Here is a 22,356-nt window from a genome sequence, read left to right as displayed (position 1 = left end):
ACAAGTTTTAACATAGTTCTTTATCATTCATTTAGCAGTCAAATTTATAACTGCAACAAGAAGATTTAAAAAAAAAACAGTACTGTTATACCTAAATGCTATTTATTTTTATTATTATTATTATTATTATATTTTTAATACTAGCCCATCATGCATTTAACCATCCACTCAGCTTGAGTGATTAAAACTGATTAAAACTGGCAGCTCAGCAGTGAGTCAGTGTCATGGACGGAGGACCTGTTAATATTTTTTCCTAGTCTATATTTCCATCTCGTTATGCCACTGATTTAGATTTTTTTTTTTTTTTTTAGAATTTATTTGTAAATAGAGCAGCGACTTTCTGTGTGTCTACACCGGACGCGAAAGTTTTCATCTGTGCCCCACAGTGAAAAGTGTGTCTAAACTTTATGACATCACACTACAGTGTCAAATCATCTAAACGCAGTGTCAGAACATTTAATCATAAACAGAACGAGCATCAGTTCACTGATGGGGATCGTGTCCAGTGTATCCATCACTGGGTTCTGCTGTCTTTTGTTGGATCATTCCACTTGTGTCCGGTGTAGATCTGGCGTGCGTTTTTTATTGTTTTTTTTTTTACAGCCCTGCTTGTTTTAATGTTTTTATTAAATATCTGTATTGACTGCATGGTCATATTATCGAATTATTTACTGCCATGCGACCTACAAAAGTAAAGCTTAGCGAGTCGATCAAGGAGCATTGCTGCAGGTTGATTTTTGGCGGATGTACTGTGCTTGTGTTCCCGTGGTCGTCTTCATTTCGTCGGGTGAATCGAGCTCTATATGAGCAGAAACAACTTCCACTCCACGCACTGATACCAGAAACACGCTCCACCTTCACTCCGTGAATAAAGGATTTCAATATGTTTGAAATGTTATGTTCATAACATAGCATATAAAATAATAATAAAAAAATAACAGGAGAGTTTCAAAGTGTCTTAAGCTATGTGTAAACTTCTTTCCCTATATCACATGCCAAACTAATCTTTAATTGCTGCTTTCTGCTGTGAAAATTTTGTTTGTGATGAAAATAACAGTATATTTTTGTCAGTTATTTTATCTAAACAGATCGATTAACTTCTTCAAGATTTCAAAATCAGATCGCATGCTGATAATGTAGCACTGTAAGATTAAATTTGTTTGAACGCATTATTGCAAAAGCGATTGAGTGTGAATGTTTAAATCATGCTTTAACCCGAAAATAATCAGTAAAAGATACAGACTAACAACATCCCGCTCGACTCTTGCAGTCAACCTTCTGATCAAGCTAAATATGTTTAACATTAATTCTTGCTGAATATGCAGTTATATTATGGGCTGTTGGCATGAATTGTACTCGTGATGGAGCGCTCTTGGAGCGAGTGAAAACCACGACCCTCATATTCAAGTGTTTGTGCAAAAATTATTAATGTGTATTAATGACAGGGAGGCGCCATCTCATCACTTTAATTATTTCATGATAATGAATGTATAAATTTTTAATTAACTTAATATCGTGGTGTCTCACATAAATTAAAAATATATCTACAGAAAGCTTGAAATGTTTTTTAAACGAAAACGAATTGAGTAATCTGTGAATATTGCATTTCTTTCGTCGGAGAGAGCCAGCACTGCGAATATAACCAAAACAACAGTCCTATATAAACCGCAGAGGTGTCAAGTAACGAAGTACAAATACTTCGTTACTGTACTTAAGTAGAATTTTTAGGTATCTTTACTTTACTCTACTATTTATTTTTTTGCCAACTTTTTACTTCTACGAATTACATTTAAACGTAATTATCTGTACTTTCTACTCCTTACATTTTAAAAACAAGCTCGTTACTCTAGGTGTTTTTTTTTTCTCTCTCGACTGATTTCGAGCGTCATTGGATGAGGCACAGAAACTCATTACATTCAGAGATGTCATTGGTGTGTGGGCTGTCCATCTTTTCTGCACATGGCACGAAACGAAATTCAAGTTCAAACTGCGGCAAATGTGTCAGAAAGAGGTTCAGTAGGCAAGAGCGTGATGTCTGGCGAAATGTCCGAAGCGTCTGAAAGCAAAGGCGAGAACTTTGGTAGTAGTTCTAGTGATGGCGACCAGCAAAACCTTCCACATCCCTGGCCTTACCTCAAAGAATTGTTCGAAATCGTCGGGAGCAAAAACGACTTATGGAGAATGCACTGCAAACTTTGTGAACCAAAGATCCATGTGCTTTTGGCTTTCAAGAACTCGCCTTCCAATTTGAAAAAACATGTAGAGGTAAGCTGTTTTCTTTCTTCTTATTATATGAATTCATTTTAGAATAAGCCTAGGTTAATATTGGTCGATTTACAATGTTTGCTTTGGCTTGGCTAGCATGCCGAGACATGCTTTGGGGCTAGCAGTTGCCTACTGAAGAGTCCCAAGTTAGCAGTTAGCCTGTATTAGTTCGGTCATGTTTGAAAATATGCCGGCGTGTGTTGCTGCAAAGAGCTGCGGGAAACCCTGTAATACTAAGCTATTAATATTCAGTATGTATTGGGGTGGAACGATACATGTATTATCGTATTGAACGGTGTTTACTTATAGTGTGTGTGTGTGTGTGTGTGTGTGTGTGTGAGGCGCGAGCGCGATCAAACAGTGGAAACATAAGAACATACTCAATCATTTTGTTTATACAGTGCATCATTCAAACTGCAAGTGTTTGTTACTGTTAGTTAATTTTAAGGAAAACAAATCTTAATCTGAAATGTAGCAAATTAATTTTCAATTAATTCCGGTACAAAATACATATCTCAAGGTCTTTTTGTCTTTTTATTAATTTAATTAATAAACTAATTATTTACATTTACATTTATTTATTACAATAAAAAATACAAGGCTTAAGTAATTTATTTTCTTTTGGTGGTACAGCCTGAGACATGCACACGCTTTCTGCATTTTTGTTTTGCTTTTCCTTCCATTGTACCAAACAATGATGTATGAACCGAGCTGTGACTTCTGTGTACCTTTCCACCCCTAGTATGTATCAGTGGTACCCACAATAAATGTGTTAGTTAGGTGCTATTCATATCAGCCCTTTGTCACATTTGTCACAAACCCTGTTGGTTTCAATGCTGTTTAAATTCGATGCTTTGAGGTCATCCCTATTCTTTTCTTTCTTCACCCAACTTAATGCATTTTTTTATTTAGTTTTTACAATTTAGTCAAGATGAGAAGTGTGAGGTAAGGTGGCCATCATAATTGGAAAGCACAGGGAGAAATGTAGCCAGATATACAAAAAAGTATATCAGGTTGATAATGTGTGTTTTTTTTTTTTTTTTTTTTTTTTTTTTTTTAATGATTCAATGATGCATATTTTTCCACAGAGAAAACACCCTAATCATCTGGAGAGATACAAAACTTTGACTTCAAACACCCAAAGAAGAAAGCCAGAAAGAGAACCAGATGAAAGCCCCCCATCCAAGCAAACTAAGTTATGGGAAACCAGAAGAGTGTCCCAGGCCAGTTTGGATAAATCAGTCCTCCATTTTATCATACAAGGCCTTCACCCACCTAATGTAGTTGAGCAGCAGGGTTTCATAGATCTTGTACATCTTCTCCAGCCCAATATTAATGTGATTTCACGCAACACTGTTGTGAACAAAGTAGAGAAGGCTTCCTTGGAAATGAAAAACAATCTAAAAACCGCTCTAAAAGAACTTCAGTTCATTGCCACTACAACTGATTGCTGGACAGCTTACAGGCGTGGATTCATAGGTGTCACAGCACACTGGATAGACCCCCAGACTATGACGAGATGTTGCGCTGCCCTAGCCTGCAGACAGCTTAAAGGTTCACATACTTTTACTGTTCTTGCCAGTGCTCTGAACGATATCCACAGTGAATTCAATATCCGTGAAAAAATTACCCGCACCACAACTGACAATGGCTCAAATTTCGTAAAAGCTTTTAGGGTTTATGGTCAGACTGATGAAAATAACAATTTAGCAGCAGAGAGTGGTAAAGTAGATGACGGTGTTGAAGATGAATATGATGATGAAGAGAAGGATAGCACTGAGAGCATGGAGTTTGTTGAAGCTGGAGCCATACTGGATGAGGACGACTGCCTGGAATATCAGCTTCCAAAACACCATCGCTGCGCCTGCCACCTTCTCAACTTGGTGTCAACAACTGATGTTGAGGAGGCAAATAATAACACAGTTTACAAAAGGGTCTCACGCTCAACATTCTCAAAGTGCTGGAGTCTGTGGAATAAAAGTGCAAGATCCACCACAGCAGCAGAGATCATTGAGGAGACTTGCAAACTCCAGCTCTTGAGGCCAAATGCAAAAAGATGGAACTCCCTTTTCTTAGCAGTGGAAAGGATTGTGAGAATTGCCAGAGAACATGGAGAACGAGCCATTGCAGCTGTCTGCAGTGCACTGAAGATACCCATGTATGTACCTGCCCTTTTTTATTTTTTTTAAAAGCTGAACTATATCTGGTTGCCAACATTTATTTATTTCTATATATGAAAAACTGTAAAACACATGTTATTTATTTGTAGTACAAGTGCAACTTCCTAAAAGTAGTCTCTAATGATTGTTTTTCTAATAATTAGGCCCTTCCAATTGAAGCTGTTCCATGAAATAAATGTGATGTTTTTTTTTTAACAGGTTTACTCCTGTAGAGCTTGCCTTTCTGTCCGAATATGCAAAGACTATGAGCCCAGTTGCAAAGGCTCTTGACGTACTTCAGGGAGAGGCCAATGTGCAAATGGGATGGTTTGTCCCTACAATAACCCTACTCAAGACTAAGCTCCAGCACCTTCACATTTCTTCCAAGTTCTGTAGGCCATTGATTGATGCACTTTTAGCAGGACTTGAAAAACGATTTGGACAAATGCTTAAAGATCCGGAGCTGATAGCGGCGGCTATTCTAGTCCCCAAATTCAAGACGTGCTGGACAAGTGATGAACAAATCATAAAACTTGGTAAGTGTTGTACTGTTTGCTTTATGCTATTAACAGAGGAAAGTTCTGCATTTGAAGTATCTCTAAAATACCAAACAATCCAAATAGCAATCTGTGTCCTTATGTAAGTCGTATGAAGTTGATCAAAATCATTGTGCCATCTTTCAGTGTTGTAATTTCATTGTTGTAATCCAATTCTATGGTTCAATTTGGTCCTAATTTTGTTTTTCTATTTCAAAGGCCTTGACTATATCAAAAGTTACTTGAGAGACCAAACTGTGGAGAATCAAGGTGAGAGCTCCCATTCTTCAGAGGAGGAGGACTTCTTTTCTGCAATCAAACAGACCCGTTCCCAAGAAAAATGCTAAACAGCTGGAGACTTACCTTGGATGCCCAGGTGATACAGTAGAGATACTTAAGTCTTTCCCTCCAGTATGCAACCTGTCGTTGAGGCTTAACACAGCACTACCAGCCTCAGCAGCCTGCGAGAGACTGTTTAGTTCAGCAGGACTGATCTTTGGACCAAAAAGGGCACGAATTGATTCTAAGAACTTTGAAAACCAGCTTCTTTTGAAACTAAACAGAAGGTTCTGGTGATTGTGTAGGGTTTGTCAATGTATTCTTTCTGTCATACACAAACACAAGAATACTGACATACACACACACACTCTCGCTCTCTCTTTCTCTCTCTGTCTCTCTCTCTTTCTTTCTTTCATTCATTCTTTCTCTCCCTCTCTTTTTCTCTCTCCCTCTCCCTTTTTCTCTCTCTCTTTCACTCACTCACATGCACACGCACACACACAAAATCAACACAAACACTCTTTTTGTGTTCCACACAGACTGACATGCACATTTGCCCAAGTCAAGCACTTCAGACTACAGAGACTGTTTTGATATGTAGCATTTGTCCACTTTTATAGCCTGTTTTTGAAGGGAATTATGGACATGTTCATCACACAGGCATAATTACAATAATTCTTTCTCTCTCTCTCTCTCTCTCTCTCTCTCACACACACACACACACACTCACTCACTCACTCACTCTCTCACAATCACACACACAGTCACACCAACAGACACTTTCTTTTTGTTCCACATGGACTGACATGCACTTCTGTTCTTGCACAAAGTCAAGCACTTCAGGTTTCAGAGACTGTTTTGATATGTACCTAGGTTATGCTTTAGTAAGTTACTCCCAAGTTTTTGATGGGACTAAGGGAATAATGCACAACAAAGATGTATACAACTGCCACAAAAACACTCATACAAAAATGTACATTCTTGCACTCTCCTACTCTCCTAGTGCTATGTGCAAAACTATGCTTTTGTTTTGGCAGTGTTTATCTGTATACAGTATATGAGTTACTCCATGTTTTGAAGGAGTTTCATTTGCATAGGTTTGAAGTCTATGTCTCTCTTTTTGTCCACCCACACTCAAATGTATGCAGTATATTTCTCTGCTTAACACGCACTGACAAGCACACTCCTTAATACACAGACACTCAAGTCACAGTCATGTGCTGCTAAAATAATGTCCTGATAGTTTTTCCGGCCACGGTATGTCTTGAATATTACTACCTCAGTTTGAAAGTCTATTTGAATTCCAATAAAGTTTGAGGAAAACATGCCCATCGAGTTTGTTGTCTTTGATAGCATTACGTTTTTGTTTGATAGGTTTCACTGTCTTGGGATCCATGTAGCACTAATCAGTTGTTAAATTAAGCTTCTATTTCTAACAGTTGTGTCAATGATACGAGGTCCAAGTGTTAAGCTTTCCCTCCCCCACCTTTTTTTCTTAGGGTTACTTTATACTTTTTTACTTTAAGTATGTTTTAGAGCCTGTACTTTTTCACTTTAACTTGAGTAAAGAGGTTGAGTTGATACTTCCACTTTTACCAGAGTCTTTTTAAACACCAGTATCTATACTTCTACTTGAGTGACAAAAGTGTGTACTTTTGACACCACTGATAAACCGGTTCAGCAAGTGAAAGCCTCATAAGACACTGTCCATATGAAAGAGCAATTCACACCTTTATCTCGATCCCCACAAGCCATGAATAACTATCCAATACCCAACCCCCTCCAGCTGAACAGAATTCGGTCTGTGTTTTGTGTTCAGGAACGGTGTGTTACTGGGCTGAAACATGCCTGTACTCAGCAGCACTACTGTTTGTATTCATTATTTTCTCGCAGCCCATATTATTATTTTCACAACACAATAACGATAACAACAAATCATCAATTAATAATTAATCATTATTTTACGAAAATCATTGTAATTTGTGATCGTGGATGCTTGCAGAAGGCTTTAGGACCAAGCGGAATCCTCTGTTCCCGCCTGAGGCTTCCCTGTCAGCGGTTTGACTTTACTCAATCAGATTGAGGCGAATACAACTTATTGATCATGAGCAGTGGCGGTGCTAGACTTTTAAAACAGGGGTGGGAAGGTATTATTTTTCAATTACACTAAAAAGAAATTATTTTCCACAAAATGTATACAGATTAAATTAAAGTTGTTTATTTTCCAAAATGTACACAATTATATATGTATTAAGTATACAGCAAAAATAGAACAAGTATTCAAAGTTCTCCTTGGACTAATCAAGTCCAGTAATAAACAAAAACTGAGGTAAACTTGGACCTGTCAAAACAAGGCAGGACAAGGCAGTTGTACACATTCAAATATGTACCACAGTACTTCAGTACTTCAGTACATTTCTACAGTCACATCTACTATCAGGGATGCAAACACATGTATGGTCAAAAAAAGAGAGGTTATAGAAGCCCTCGCCCCGTGGCAAATATCCAGATACTTACATAATTGTGATGAATTTAATCCTTTGTAAATTATCATTTTGCATTGTAAGATTACAGTTAACACCTTTAAATATTACATAAATGTATTATGTATTTTTATTAACCTTAGTGAGTGTATAAATGGGCAGCAAAAAAGAATTCTTGATAAAATCTGCACAGTAACTTTATAAAATCTAATCATGTTAATAAAAACAAATTACTATTAGTATATAGTTTATTTATATAGCCTACATTACACATAAATAATATACAATTAAATTAAGCTTATTTTAAATGTATTGGGTAGGCTAGGTCTAAAAAAATATAGGCTTTTAATAATCTTTCAGTGCGCAAAACCATGATAATATGAAACGCTTCAAAACAGAGCGCACAAAGCGCGTCTGCGCATCGCGGGTGCAGAATGATGTGCTCAAAGCAAAATGGGGTCACAGTGTGCTGCGCTGCACAAATGCGCATTTAGAAGTTCAAGGCACAAAGTGAAGAAATGTCGAGTGCACAAATCCGAGTGTATATCTGTCCAACACTTTATTGATCATTTGTTTCTTCACAGTTTTAAATTCCAGTTGTTGTGTTGTTCAAATATGAAATACAAATACACACAATAAAGTAATTTTATGCAAATCCACAGCCTTTTATCTACAGATCAAGCATTATAATGTGAATATCATATTGGACAGTTTTACCGTGTATCCTACTGTAACCGGACGAGGTGCGCGCGCTGTTTGAATACTGAATGATTGACAGTCGAAGAGGAGGGAAAACGAGTTTCCGTAAACTTTAATTTAATGATGTAAATAGACTTCTATCCCTCACATTAAGCTATGGAATTTCTTCAGATGACTTTGTGAAATTATAATCTGACTCTCTCAGACCCAAGTCACCCAAACTGACGTGAAAAAGCGCGAGGCGCCGAAAAGATACATCCCTTTATCTCCAAGGTGGTTTTATTAAGATTAGTTCAATATGCTGCATTACACGTGCCAATATGAATAAGCCTACCTAATGTCTGTGATTGTTGCTGAACATTTGCTAACGACATGTTTTAAGCATCTTCACAGGCGTCACAGTATTAACGTTAGTCAGTCAGTTTCACGAGGCTAGTAACGGTAATGCCTTAATCTCCCTTACTTCTCGTTAAAACAGTACTTCGTTTAATTTAATACCAATAAAAGCCGTACATACCAGCAAAACGCTCTTCAACGATCCCGTGTGTGCTGCTGCGTTGTTTTGGAGCCGTTTGGAACACGAAGGAGCTGCGTGTCAGCTTAATAGGGCTGTAGTACTCGAGTCCGGTCTTGGACTCGAGTCCGGACTCGAGACATTTTTCTGTCGTCTCGGACTTGTCTCGGACTCGTTGAATTTGCACTCGGACTTGTCTCGGACTTGGCCATTGGACTCGCCAAGTCTTCTAGTTGGTCTCGACCGAGTCCAGCAAAAAAAAAAAAATGTCTCCTTCAAAACAAAACCACATTTGCATGATGTCGCGACTGAAAACGTGTGGAAAACGCTAGGCGCGCCGCTCTCCTTATTTCCAAAGCTCTCTGTAATCTGCGCTTGCGCTCCAGTGGCGTCTGCTGTTGCTGGGCAACCATGACCCGCTCTCCATGATGACGCAGAAGTTTCAGCAAAGAATAAATGGAATTCCAACACTTAAAATCACTTGCAGTAGCTCTGCTAATAGATTAATTTAAAAAATGGCTATCCTTGTACAACTATGATCATCTGTTTCTCCATCTTGCCTTAGCTTTCAGTATTGTTCCGGGAAAGGATGTGCATGACCAGTTTTTTTTTTAATCAATAAACGCGTATTAATGTATAGCCTTATGCAACAATTAAATATGTACATTTTAAAAACTTTATATATGACATTACATATTTACATTTTCATGTAACAGCCAGTACTTGTATCTGTAACAATCACAAAATTTTTCCTATCTGCATTCGGATACAACATCGTACAGTTACTTGATAAGACTGTTATGACTTTTTATATTTTTTTTCGTAGTTATCACTGAACAAGTATGTCGTGTTAAACTGAATTAATTATTAATTTCTAAAATAATATTTATCATGCAAGCAGAGAGATGTCATGACAAACGTGTCATAGTGATCATTTGAACACGACTGAATCCATTCAATGCACACATTCTCATTACGCAGAACACTTTGAGCGAGTCTATAATGTATAGTCGACTTCACTAAACAGATGTGTGTGTGCCGCGCAAACCAGCAAAACATAACCCAGATAGCAAACATATCCGGGCCTCATCTGGGCCAACTATGGCACATCTGGCTCAGTTCTGGCAGTGGCAGAGGTTATATGGGCCATCTCTGGCCCACACACATCAAGCCGGTTTTAGTTTGAGTTGTGGCATGCTGATTATGGGCCAGGTCTGGCCCGTGTGCAACAAACTGGCTTTAGTTTGAGTCGTGGCTTGCTGTGTGTGGGCCAGATCTGGCCCGTGTGCAACAAACCGGCTTTAATTTGAGTCGTGGCTTGCTGTGTGTGGGCCATATCTGGCCCGTGTGCGACAAACCGGCTTTATTTTGAGTCGTGGCTTGCAGTGTGTGGGCCAGATCTGGCCCGTGTGGGACAAACCGGCTTTATTTTGAGTCGTGGCTTGCTGTGTGTGGGCCATATCTGGCCCGTGTGCGACAAACCGGCTTTATTTTGAGTCGTGGCTTGCTGTGTGTGGGCCAGATCTGGCCCGTGTGGGACAAACCGGCTTTATTTTGAGTCGTGGCTTGCTGTGTGTGGGCCAGATCTGGCCCGTGTGGGACAAACCGGCTTCATTTTGAGTCGTGGCTTTCCGTGTGTGGGCCAGATCTGGCCCGTGTGTGAAAAACCGGTTTTAGGTTGAGTTCTGGCTTGTTGTATGTGGGCCAGATATGGCCTATACCAGGTGACCAGATGTGCCATTTTCTGAAGACACGTCCTGGCAGATCACCTAACTTTACCAGTCAGTGGTTCTAAAACTATTTTGAGTACTGGACGCCCATAATATTTCAGGACACGTAATATAAATACATACACACATTTATTTGATCACACGGACCTGTTATGAAGCTGCAATGTTATTTGATTTTTTTACATTTTTGTACCATGTCCTCTGGTGTGACACCATGTCCTTTGAACTTTTTTGGAACCTCAACAAATGTTTTATGCTTTGTTGTGCATTAATATGACACCCCTAAATGATTTTTTTTTTTTTTTTTATTAAGAAGTGCATGTTAAGCTACATAATCCTAGAATATTTTGCAAATGTGTCTTGCTTGCCACTAATGACAGGTCAGCTTGGAATAGCAAGGTCATTAATTGACAGAAAAGGCTGAAACGTCCTTTGGTGTGATAAAAAAAAAAAAAAGTCCTCCATTGTGACACCTGTACTGTCACACCACAGGACAAAGTTTCTCTAAAAATCATTTTAAAGAATTAAATAATATTTGTTTAACTCCTTTTTTATACTTTTAAATGCAATAATTACATTCATTAAATTAAGCTCTAATCATCAAAAAAAAAAAAAAATTATGATTCTTTAGAATATATAAAAATTTCACTTTTTAATAAAAAAAGTTACAAAAAATGAACTGTTTTCATGATATTCACATTTCTTCAAGATGCACCTTATACACACACACACACACACATTTATATATATTCACACACACTTACATACATATATGAGTGTTCGTAAAAGCAACAATACAAAATCTTCAACTATAAAAGTGCCACTTTGTCCCACTATTATGTGCAGGCCTGGCATTTTGCACTGGGCTATAGAACTACAAGATGAATTTTAAATTAGCACTATCATAATTGAATGACATTTTGAATTATGTAGTGATCTAATTTTATCCACCAAGCAATTGTGTGCATGTGTGAGACTTATGGTCATTGTTATAGGGAAATAACAAGAAGAACAAAGTGCAGTAAACGGTAAAACTGTTTGCACTACAAACCAGTACGTTCATAATTAACACAATACATTAAAAATAACATGGTAAGATACAGCAGTTTGCAACAGTAAACAGCAAAACAAGCTGTTTGTACAGCTAATATAGCTGGAATGACACCGAAAGCCAGACACATTAAATTTACAAATGGCCGCGCCCCCTCTTACAGAAAAAAAAATAAGGGGCATATGTTTATTCATATGTTTATTTATGTAACGTAAGCGTGTGACTTAATTCGTGACGTGCTTTCATGGGCGTGCGCCGCGCGCGGACCGGATGGAGTTGCCATGGAAACGGAGCGCAACACTGCAAATATCACGAGGAAACACCGCGTTTCTCGCTGATTACACTGTTTTCAGGTGAGTTAAGTCCATAAAATCACACAAATATTACTTATAACTGTTGTTGACACTTCTCTTACTTGTATTTGACTCGCTTCTGTTGTTTATTTACTTTATAGGAATGGTTTAATGTCTTCGAAAAAGTCCGTTAGCATTTCTACCGTTTTCAGACGACGTATCGTCAGGTATGATAACTCTATTGTGCTCTTATTTATGAAAGTTTGGGCTTTTAATCAAATCTTCATCTGTAGATGATAGCTTTTGACTGTTTTGTTGGTAATCTTTCAATGGCTGATTGGAAATTGCTTAATTTATTTAACCTTAACATTTACACTTTACTGTTTATCGATGACGTCACGTTATCAAGGAGCGCGAAAATTGGCAGAAAACTAAAGTTGTTTTAATCTTTTATGGTAAACATAAAACTGTTCTGCGATTTCAAGAATAACAAAATAATCCTTCTACAACAGAAGGGAGTTTCCAAGATTTCAATATTTCTGAAGGGAGCTGCTGACAGAGATGTAGGAAGCGCTGAAAAGGTTAAGTAACCTATGCATTTTTTTTCACAACATATATCGCAATGAATCTGTTATTTTATTTATTTATTTTTTGCATTTCACCTGCTCCAGCTTGTTTCCATCTAATAAACCTGGAACTGCAGACGTAATATCGTTGGCTCTGTGTACAATTCAAAATAGCTGTTTTCTATGTGAATACATTATAAACTAATTTATTCCTGTGATGTGCAGCTGTATTTTCAGTATCATTCCTACAGTCTTCAGTGTCACATGGATCCCTCAGAAATGCTGATTTGCTGCTCAAGAAACTTATTATCAGCATTGAAACATTTGTGCTGCTTCATTTTTTTTGTGGAAACCGTTAATTTTCAGGATTCACATATGAATACAAAGTTCAAAAGACCTGCATTTATTTGAAACAGATGATTTTGAACAATTTGATGCGTGTAACACTAACATTCAAATGTTTGGAGTCTATGTAACAACGAATTTCAGCACGTCTGTATTTTAACATTGATCATAATCAGAAATGTTTCTTGAGCAGTAAATCATCATATTAGAATGATTTCTGAAGATGTGTCACTGAAGACTGGAGTAATGATGCTGAAAATACAGCTTTGATCAAAGGAATAAATGACATTTTAACATAATATTCACATAGAAAAGAGTTCTTTTGAATTGTAATAGTCACAGTGTTACTATTTTACTGTAATTTGATTCAATAAATGGAGCCGTGGTGAGCATAAGAGATTTTTTATAAAGGCATAAAATATCTTACAGACCCCAAACTCTTGAATGGTTGTGTAAATTACAGTTATGATGTTCCTCCCAGTTAAATTTTATTAAAAAGTATTAAACTCTGGCATATGCAGTCCATTCTGTAGAGACTGTGTCTGTTCCTCAAAAACAGACAACAAATAATATGTTTATTAAGGGATCTAGAAAAAATATTTCAGTTTAAAGCTACTAGATTAAAAATAGTACTCAATGTACTCCATTGATGAAATAGTAAAAAGTGCACATTGCCTGAAATGATATGAACAGCAGCTATGCTAATCATTCTCCCTTTGCCTTCCTGTTTCTGCAAATGTCCATGCCAGGGTTATTAGAAACTGCACAGCACAGGACTTGCAGGACTTGTGAGGACTTCAGATGATACCAGTACTCAAAAGACCTTAGATGATGGCAACTATAGATGGACATACAAACTACCACCACTGCAAAAAAGGTAATGTTAATTTGAAAGAGCTGTGTCACAGTATCAAGGGCTCCCTTATCAGTTCTGCTTTCAGTACTGGAGAGTAAAAGATACATTTTTTTTTTGTTTGATGCTTTTTGTTTGTTTTTATTAGTACATATACGTTATCTTGCACATTTTATCTCCCCAACAGATTCTAATTTGAAAGTTTATAATGCATGTTCGCTACTCCCAATTCAGAAGACTGAATCAGCCTGTGTATCTGAATGTTTCTCATACTCACTCCTCTCTGCCACGTCTGAATTTGGGATTTTCCTTAGCTGTCAGTTAAAAACGTCAAAATTAAAAGAAATAAACATTTGAAATATATCAGTCTGTGTGTAATGAATAAATATAATATACAAGTTTCACTTTTTGAATGGAATTAGAGAAAAAAATCAACTTTTTGATGATATTCTAATTATATGACCAGCACCTGTATATCATTGCTCTCTTGTTGATTTTGATTGCTTCCATTGTCCTCATTTGTCAGTTGCTTTGGATAAAAGTGTCTGCTAAATGTAAATGTAATGTTAATGTGTATTTAACTATATTTATAAATATTTATCTGTATTTTTTACTTTTCAACAATGTAAATGTATTTGTTTTATATCTATACATGCAGTTGTATTCATGTATGTATATTTATTTGTCTAATTTTTATATTTTAATAAAGCAGTTTAGACTACATGAGTGTTTTCTTTATTCTGGATGAATTACATATTCTTTTGTGTCTAGAAAGGGTAAATATGGGCCATATCTAACCCAGAAGTCAGCCACAACTGGGACGGATCTGGGCCACATCTCAGAAATGGCATGGTTGACATCTGGGCCAGGTGTCACCCATGCCATTTGTGAGATGCGGCATGGATCTGGTACAGTTGTGGCTGACTACTGTCAGACAAAACTGGGCCAAATCTGGCCCAGATGTCACCCACACCATTTCTGAGATGTGGCCCAGATCTGGTTCAGTTGTGGCTGACATATGTCAGCCAGACTCAGGTTGAGTCATCGCCGTCATTCCGCGCGGTATGTGGGCCAGAAGAATATGGGAGATGTGGGCCAGAACTGGGCCACATGTCATTTGCTATCTGGGAAAGATGCAAACATGTAGGACAAGTAGACAATGTATCCATATCTATGTTGATTATTAGCCTACTTTTGAGAGAGAACTGATTTGGTTTTTGAGAGACTGAGACGCGCAGCGCGGCTGTTTGATTAGTGAGCGTGCTGTGCTTATTCCATTCATTCGTATCATGGTAGCCTAAGCTTTCAATATTTGCCTTTTAAATATATACAAATAATATAACGTGTAGCTATGATGTATTATTATAGGTAAAATTACTCTTGCAACGCTCTGATTTCTGAGAGATAAACAGAGAGGCGACAACAATGCGGTGTTTGATTTGCGCGCTTTTCACTCATAAAGTTTACATTCATTGACTTCTGGCGCTGATGCCCTGGCTCACCTGTTATTTAGCAAACACCAGACTCTGTCAGCTTCAGCCGAGTATTCAGGCAGAATTATTCCTTGTCCGTTATTCGTTTTTTAAGCCATTATCCGTGCCATTCCGAATAAGGTATTCGGCTTCAGGCACAACCCTAATTATTACATTACATAGGCCTATTTTATTTTTACATGCAACATAGATAAGGTCATATAGTAACAGCTCCACGCAATATTGTAATTCTAAAATTCACGTCGTACTTGCAAACACTTTGTATGCATTATGGTTAATACATGCTGGAGTAGCCTAGTCGATTGTTTCCGACAGTGCTCGACTAGTATATGCAAACACTAGCACAGTATGACAAAAATTGCTGTATTTATGTGCGCATGTCCAGTAGAGCTAAACGTATCCATTCTAGCCTTGCTGCGTGCATTTGTCATATCCCGAGCTTTGCGTGTGTCTGTGCACTGTGCCAATTAGGCATAGTCATATACATTTTTGACCACAGATATAATGTCAACAAAAAATAAAGTACATAAAAATTATTTGACCTTACAGTTCCAAACTTTGTTTGTTTATCCAAGTTTAGCTCCCAGGGTCGGACTGGGGGTAAAACCAGTACTCATTAGCAAGGCCCCAAAGGAAGAGAGGGCCCTTGAAAAGTATGAATCTGAAATATATTTTATTTTTCCTGGATATTTTCATGGGTGGGGGGCATGGGGGCCCATCAGGACTGCCTATGCATAGGGCCCAGGATCTTGTTTAACGCCCCTGTTAGCTTTAACCCTAATTATACACACTTGAACCCAATCAAGCTCTTACTAGACACACTAATCTTCCAGGTGTTTTAAGGCCAGTTGGAGCTAAACTTTTCAGGACATTGGCCATCCAGGATGTAGTTTGGAGACCCCTGTCCTACAGAGTTGTTACTTTGCACATGCTTTTTGATCATTACAAATAATAATGTAAAATGATTTTCTTAGAATAGGAGATATGCTTTCTCTCGCATCACAAACATTATCAGTAGTTAAGTATGTGGTCTTGAATAGGACCCTTTTTTCACTCATTTGGACTCGGTCTTGGACTTGGACTCGAAACTTTTGGACTTGGACTTGACTTGGACTCGAACCTCTTTGGACTCGGTCTTGACTCGGTCTCGACTAGTCCTGGACTTGGACTTGACTTGGACTCGACAAAGCCGGACTTGACTACAGCTCTACAGCTTAACCAATGAAAAGTGTAGCAGCAGCTGCACGCTTGTGCGTGCTGCGTAAGGATGCATTCACGTCCACTGGGAGATTTGAGAAATGTTCGTAAAAATCAAACAGTGTAATGTTTTCAGCGGGGTGGCAACAGGGGTGGCAAGGACTTCGTCCCCCAACTAGCCCTCTGGCTCCGCCACTGATCATGAGCCCAACATTTAGCAAGCACGAAAACATTCATTCTACCTGAAGGAAGACATAATTTATTGAGCTAATGCTGTTAGAGAGAGAGAGAGAGAGAGAGAGAGAGAGAAACTAGTTTAGGGCTATTCTTAAACTTGGAGCTCATTATATCGAAGTACAAATCCAAACACCAACGTTATGCATTTTATGAATAATGAAATGTTATGAAAAGTAGGCTATGCATTTTATTTATTCACATGCTGTATGGTTGAAATAATATTTAAGTTCCGTTGTTTAAAAAAATGCTTTATTGCCTAATGTTTCATAAACCTTCAGTTGTTATGCTCTAAAATCCGTGCCATTATTAATTTCACAGTATTTTACCACCTAAGTGACTAATTTTTAAAGTCACAATTCTATAATGGTCAAAATTACTCAGGCCAATTTTTTAATGATATTATTTTATTATTTTTTATTTTATTTTTTTGAATAATTGTAGCCTACATAAATATGTAAAGCAAAACAAATATTCAGATTGTCCCTTATTTTTTCCCTTGTTTTCTTAAAGAATAAACACGTATTTTTTATTTTATTTAAATACTATTAAACTAACTTTAAATTCTCAAGGAGTTTATAAGTAAAAAAAGTTCTAAATGAACTTGTGTTAACAATATAATTTGATTATATTTAAATGAACAATTCCTGTATAAAATGGGACAGCAACCTAGTGGTTCTCAACCTTTTTTTCCAGCGGGCCGCACTATGGTCTAAGAGCAAGTTGCATACAATTTACATATTACGTCAGCAATACAAACCAACCTGATTTATAATATTATAGCCTAACTATTATGATATATAATCTATTACATTCATTGAAATAAACAATTCTACTCCCCATAAATAAAACACCTGATGCTGTCGGGAGCTGGCTTATTTTGTGAGATTCAGCTTGAAAGGAGTAACAGCACAAAGAAGTTGCGATTGTAACGCCTGTGTTATACTTTCCGCATGAGCAATCCGGAAGTGTACACGGCCAGCGCGGATGCAGACTTCTTCAATTTATACTTCTGAATGCACAGGCTGATGGTCCGCTCTGCAATTGCCCAGAATTATTGCACATCGCTGTCTTTATATTCTTTTATTGACGGATTGCACAGGTTCAAGTAGCAATGAGCCTGTTCACTCGGCCTGCACATGTGCAATTTTGCTTTTGAAGCCTACTGACCATGCACACCTGTCCGCGCGGTCGTCTGCTCAGAGCAAGGGGCAAGGAATTCGACCGGAAGTTGAAGTCGGGTGGGGGCTGCCATCTTTTAGCAGAACTTCACTTGCGTTAGCATACCCATTGACTCCCATTCATTTTGGCGTCACTTTGACAGCGGATTACTTTACATCTGAGGCGTTTAAAGACTCTGTTTGTCCATTATTTATTTCTAAAGATACACGACAATGTATAAAGGGCTCCATTACCTTCTATGTTACATTATGGCCCCGTATAAACAGTTTTTGTAAAAAATAGGCTAACGATTGCGTCATAACCACTCGTCTCTCTGTCGCATTACCGTACAGACAGGAGGAGAAGCTCGCAGGCAATTAACTTAATATGGCGTACTGGCGTTACATTTTAAAATACTATACAAAATAATTAATCAGAATACTTACTCCTGTTCACTCACGACAAAGAACTCCCCGCTCAAGCTCGCCGTCTCTGCAAGATTAACGATGGCAGTTTGCACGCACAGCCACTTAGAAGATTTACATCTGTCAGACAGGTTGCTGATGTCGTCAAGCTTCGTTTGAGTCTGCGCGTCAGAAACGGAAGCGCTAAAAAACGCTAAAACTGGGCTTCATTTGTCTCAATTGAGTTCCAATGGGGTCGCTGTGTCCATTTCTTTTACTGTCTATGGCTCAGAGCCTCGGAACACACTCTCCAATGACGATTTTTAAGTCACGCCTACCTAGCTTTAAGATGCAGGCTTGCATGACCTGATGCACAACATTTCTGAAAAATTTATATATATAAAATATATACGTACGAAAATTAACCATGGTTTTACTACAAATAAAACCAAAAAACCATGGTTACTATAGTTAATCCATGGTAACCACAAATTAACCATGGTTTTGCTAAATTAACCATAGTATAACCATGGTTTTTGTAGTAAATCTGTGGTTATACAAATGGTAGTCAACACGCCAAAAAACCATGGGTTTCTACAGTTTTACTATAATAAAACCATGGTTATTTTTCGTAAGGGTGTGTGTGTGTGTGTGTGCTTTTTTAGTTAATCCGAATGTGATTCGCGGATTAATTGCACATCTTAACCATCATAGAGTGAAAGTTTATCATTGACAGGACTGAAAAACACATGCAAGTTTAACAGGGCAGAGAGAGAGAGAGAGAGAGCGCGAGACAGAGAGAGAGAGAGACAGATAGAGAGCGCGTGTGAGAGATACAGAGAGAGAGCGATCCATCTTCAAACAACACGAGCGCTGTCTTGTTCTCTCTCCCTCGCGCATATTAATCAATTGACAAGTTGGTGTCGATGTTTAAATCATTTAAAATGAGAACGTAAGTGTGCTCACCCAATTTTTGTTTGTCAGAAAAAATATTGCAATATCCCAGACAGCAAGCAGTTTTGGCCCAGGTCTGACCCACATGGATTTCATGAGGGCCAGATGTGGGCCGGATCTGGGCCAACACTATGTTGCTGTCTGGGATATATCGCAGAAAAATAAAATATGCAATGTCGTTTTTTCCCAATATCGTGCAGCCCTACACACAACCCATATTGTAATAGTGTTTTTTTTTTTTTTTATGTGTTAAATGTTTGTTTGACTGTTTATCACAGCGATACAAACTAGGAAGTATACAGGACAGCGTCATCCAGAAACGTGCAATGTGACATTATTGACAATTTCCTTTATTAGCATAGGGTTATTAGTCAAATGAGAGAGCTCGGCCGCAGAGATAACTAAATCAGGAATAGGGATCTCGCCTCGCGTCAGGGCATCAGAGCTCGCGCTTGATGCCCTTTCAGCTCTTCAAAATTGCATAATGGTTATTCCGAATCTGTATGATAAATTATTTTGCAATCATGTTAGAATAAAGCAATATTTCCCCAAATATGCACAATTGTTTTGACTAAGAGCCCTAACGGAACGGACGCTGTTCAGTGAAGCTATGTGAACAACACACAAAAAAAAAAACACGGCAGACGTGAGTGAATTCATTCGTGTTGATAATCTATTCACAATATAACATTAAGTTGGCCGAATGGTGAGAGAAGTAGGTTTTAGTTTCACTATCTCAGCACTGATGTGATGATCCGTTAAAGCATATCACTGCAATGACGGACATTGACCGGGAATTCACAGGATAATAACTGAACGGGGCTTGTCATCATAAATTGATATTTAGGTGTTTTGCAACTTCAGTGTAGGGATTTATTGCAACTTCAGGAACGTTTACTGCATTCTTACCTTCGAGAGATTTTAGAGAGAACTTATTGATGTGTGATGATGATCACTGAAGCAGCTCCCGTGCTTTCGGTGTGAGAGATGAACATTTTCCAGCCGCTCCAGCCATATTGATTGGCCAGGCTCGTGACTCCCAACAAATCGACGGACGGACGATGGGCGGGACTTAGTCTAGGCCACAGAGCAGTGCGCTCTGACTGAGGTGGCTGGATCATTGCCAGATTGCGCATTTCAAAATAAAATGGTTTTATTGGCAAATCGGTTTCGAAAATGGCCGATGCCGATAACAATAAAAATGCTTAATATCGGCGCCGATAATCGGTCACGCCGATTTGATCCAAATATGGAAAGCATTTTTGAATGTTCTCTCCAGAGATGTTTTGCCACATTTCTTCAATCAAGGATTGCTAGTGTGTGGTGTTTCTATTTGCCTGAACTTCTTCAAGCGAGTTGCAGGGCAAAAAAAATGAAAATCCAGAACTTCTCCTTCAATACTGATACTGCGACTATTCACAGTTTGTACATGTTCATTTGCTGGTATTTTTTAAATTTCATTTTTTTCTCACTTAAAAAACTATTTTGTCCATTCTGATGCGCAATTTTACCTTAAAGGCAATTTACCTAATGGCTGTTGATGACTATTTGAATTGAATTCTGCCAAAGTGCGCACTTGTATGTGTTCGTTAAATGCTTATGCCAGTGCTCATGTCTGAAAATAATATATGAAGAAGCAAATTCACATAAAAACATTAGAATATAGCTTATATTTCATTAGTAGCATAATATTTTATTTTAATTCATGTAAAAAATACAAATTTACAAACTGTTTTTTTTTTATAAAAAAGTTTTTTTTATTTTTTTTTATTCAGCATGTGGTGCGGGCCGCATTTGAATTTGTGAAGGGCCGCGGGTTGAGAACCACTGCTTTATATCAAACATTTTTAAATCGTCCACAGCTGAGCATTGCGGGAGGCTGATCTGCGCCAGAGCACGTGAAGTGAAAGTAATGAACAAAGTCATTTTCAGATGCAATGAGAAAGAAAAGAAAAAACCTGGGTAACCTAGATTAGTCCCATGCTCTGTTCTGAAGTACAATAATTATAATTACTCTTAACCAAGAGTAACAAATTTTAACGGATTAATTATTTTTGCCTATTTTCATTTGTTGAATGTTTCCTTTATTTTTTAAACACGCTAAAAAATAAATTCAGTTTGTCAGAGGGAAAAAAATATATGAGTCGTGTATATGTTTCCTCATTGATGACATAAAACTGTTCTCTCTCTAGTGAATCCTCATGTGGCAGTTAAGCTTTTCTTTACATCTGAAACTCTTTCCACACTGACCACATATGAACGGCTTCTCTCCAGTGTGAATTCGCATGTGAGTCTTAAGACTTTCTTTTCGTGACAAGCTCTTCTCACACAGTCCACAGGTGTAAGGACTCTCTCCAGTGTGACCTCTCATGTGGGTATTAAGGTTTCCTTTTTGTGTAAAACTCTGTCCACACTGAGTGCAAGTATAAGGTTTATCACCAGTGTGAACCCTCATGTGGACTTTAAGGTTTTGTTTTTGAGTGAAACTCTTTCCACACTGTTGGCAGGTGAAAGGCTTTTCTCCATTGTGAATTCTCATGTGGACATCAAGGTTTTGTTTTGGACTGAAAGTCTTTCCACAAAGACGGCATGTGAAACAACTGGTAGATTCAGTCTTTTGAGCTCTTTTTTGTGGGGAAGTCTTTTCATTTTGTGTGGATTTTTCTCCAGTTATAAAATCCTGATCTCTGTCATACTGATTCTCTTCCATTTTATTCAGTTCTTGGCTTTCCTTTTTCAAAGCCATTGGGTCTGAATTGAAAAAAAAAAGACAATAAAATACAAGTTAACACCAGATAATGACACAAAGCAACAGACATAAAAATAATAATCAAAACCACATGCATGCATGCAAGATCCTATACAACATCCAGCAATCTCAGAACCTCTTCTCAATGTTAACTGTTCACTTTCTTAAAGACAATTTTTTTTAATAAAATAAAAAATAAAACCTGGCAGCTATCAAACCCCTTATCACTGGACCCTGAAAAATTGTTTTATTATAGACAAATCCCATATCTACCAGATAGGTCTAAAATAATAGGAAAAAGTTAATACTCTCAACTATGTTCAGTTTTGTAGTTTAGTTTTCATTTAGAAATTAAGCCCCATTGTAGCAGAAATACTGTGCTTAAAAATAA

General features: G+C 37.8%; 2 protein-coding genes across 2 annotated transcripts in view; one reads left to right on the top strand and one right to left on the bottom strand.

Annotated features, from left to right (window-relative positions):
* The window catches only part of LOC113057383 (gastrula zinc finger protein XlCGF7.1-like), a 51,385-nt gene that overhangs the window by 18,124 nt on the left and 10,905 nt on the right, over positions 1-22,356 (bottom strand). The window contains exon 4 of the mRNA XM_026224768.1: positions 21,467-21,967. Within this exon, the coding sequence (XP_026080553.1) occupies positions 21,467-21,967 (501 nt within the window). The remainder of the gene's footprint in view (positions 1-21,466; positions 21,968-22,356) is intronic.
* On the top strand, positions 3,360-6,192 carry LOC113057401 (uncharacterized). The gene is made up of 3 exons (XM_026224783.1): positions 3,360-4,423; positions 4,644-4,960; positions 5,180-6,192. Exons 1-3 carry the CDS (start codon positions 3,654-3,656, stop codon positions 5,305-5,307), a joined length of 1,215 nt encoding a protein of 404 aa, XP_026080568.1. The 5' UTR covers positions 3,360-3,653; the 3' UTR covers positions 5,308-6,192.

Source organism: Carassius auratus, chromosome 4 (genome assembly GCF_003368295.1).
Source record: "Carassius auratus strain Wakin chromosome 4, ASM336829v1, whole genome shotgun sequence".
In the NCBI taxonomy this organism is placed as follows: domain Eukaryota; kingdom Metazoa; phylum Chordata; class Actinopteri; order Cypriniformes; family Cyprinidae; genus Carassius; species Carassius auratus.
The sequence above is the reverse complement of the archived record's forward strand: the minus strand, read 5'-3'. Positions and strand labels throughout refer to the sequence as shown.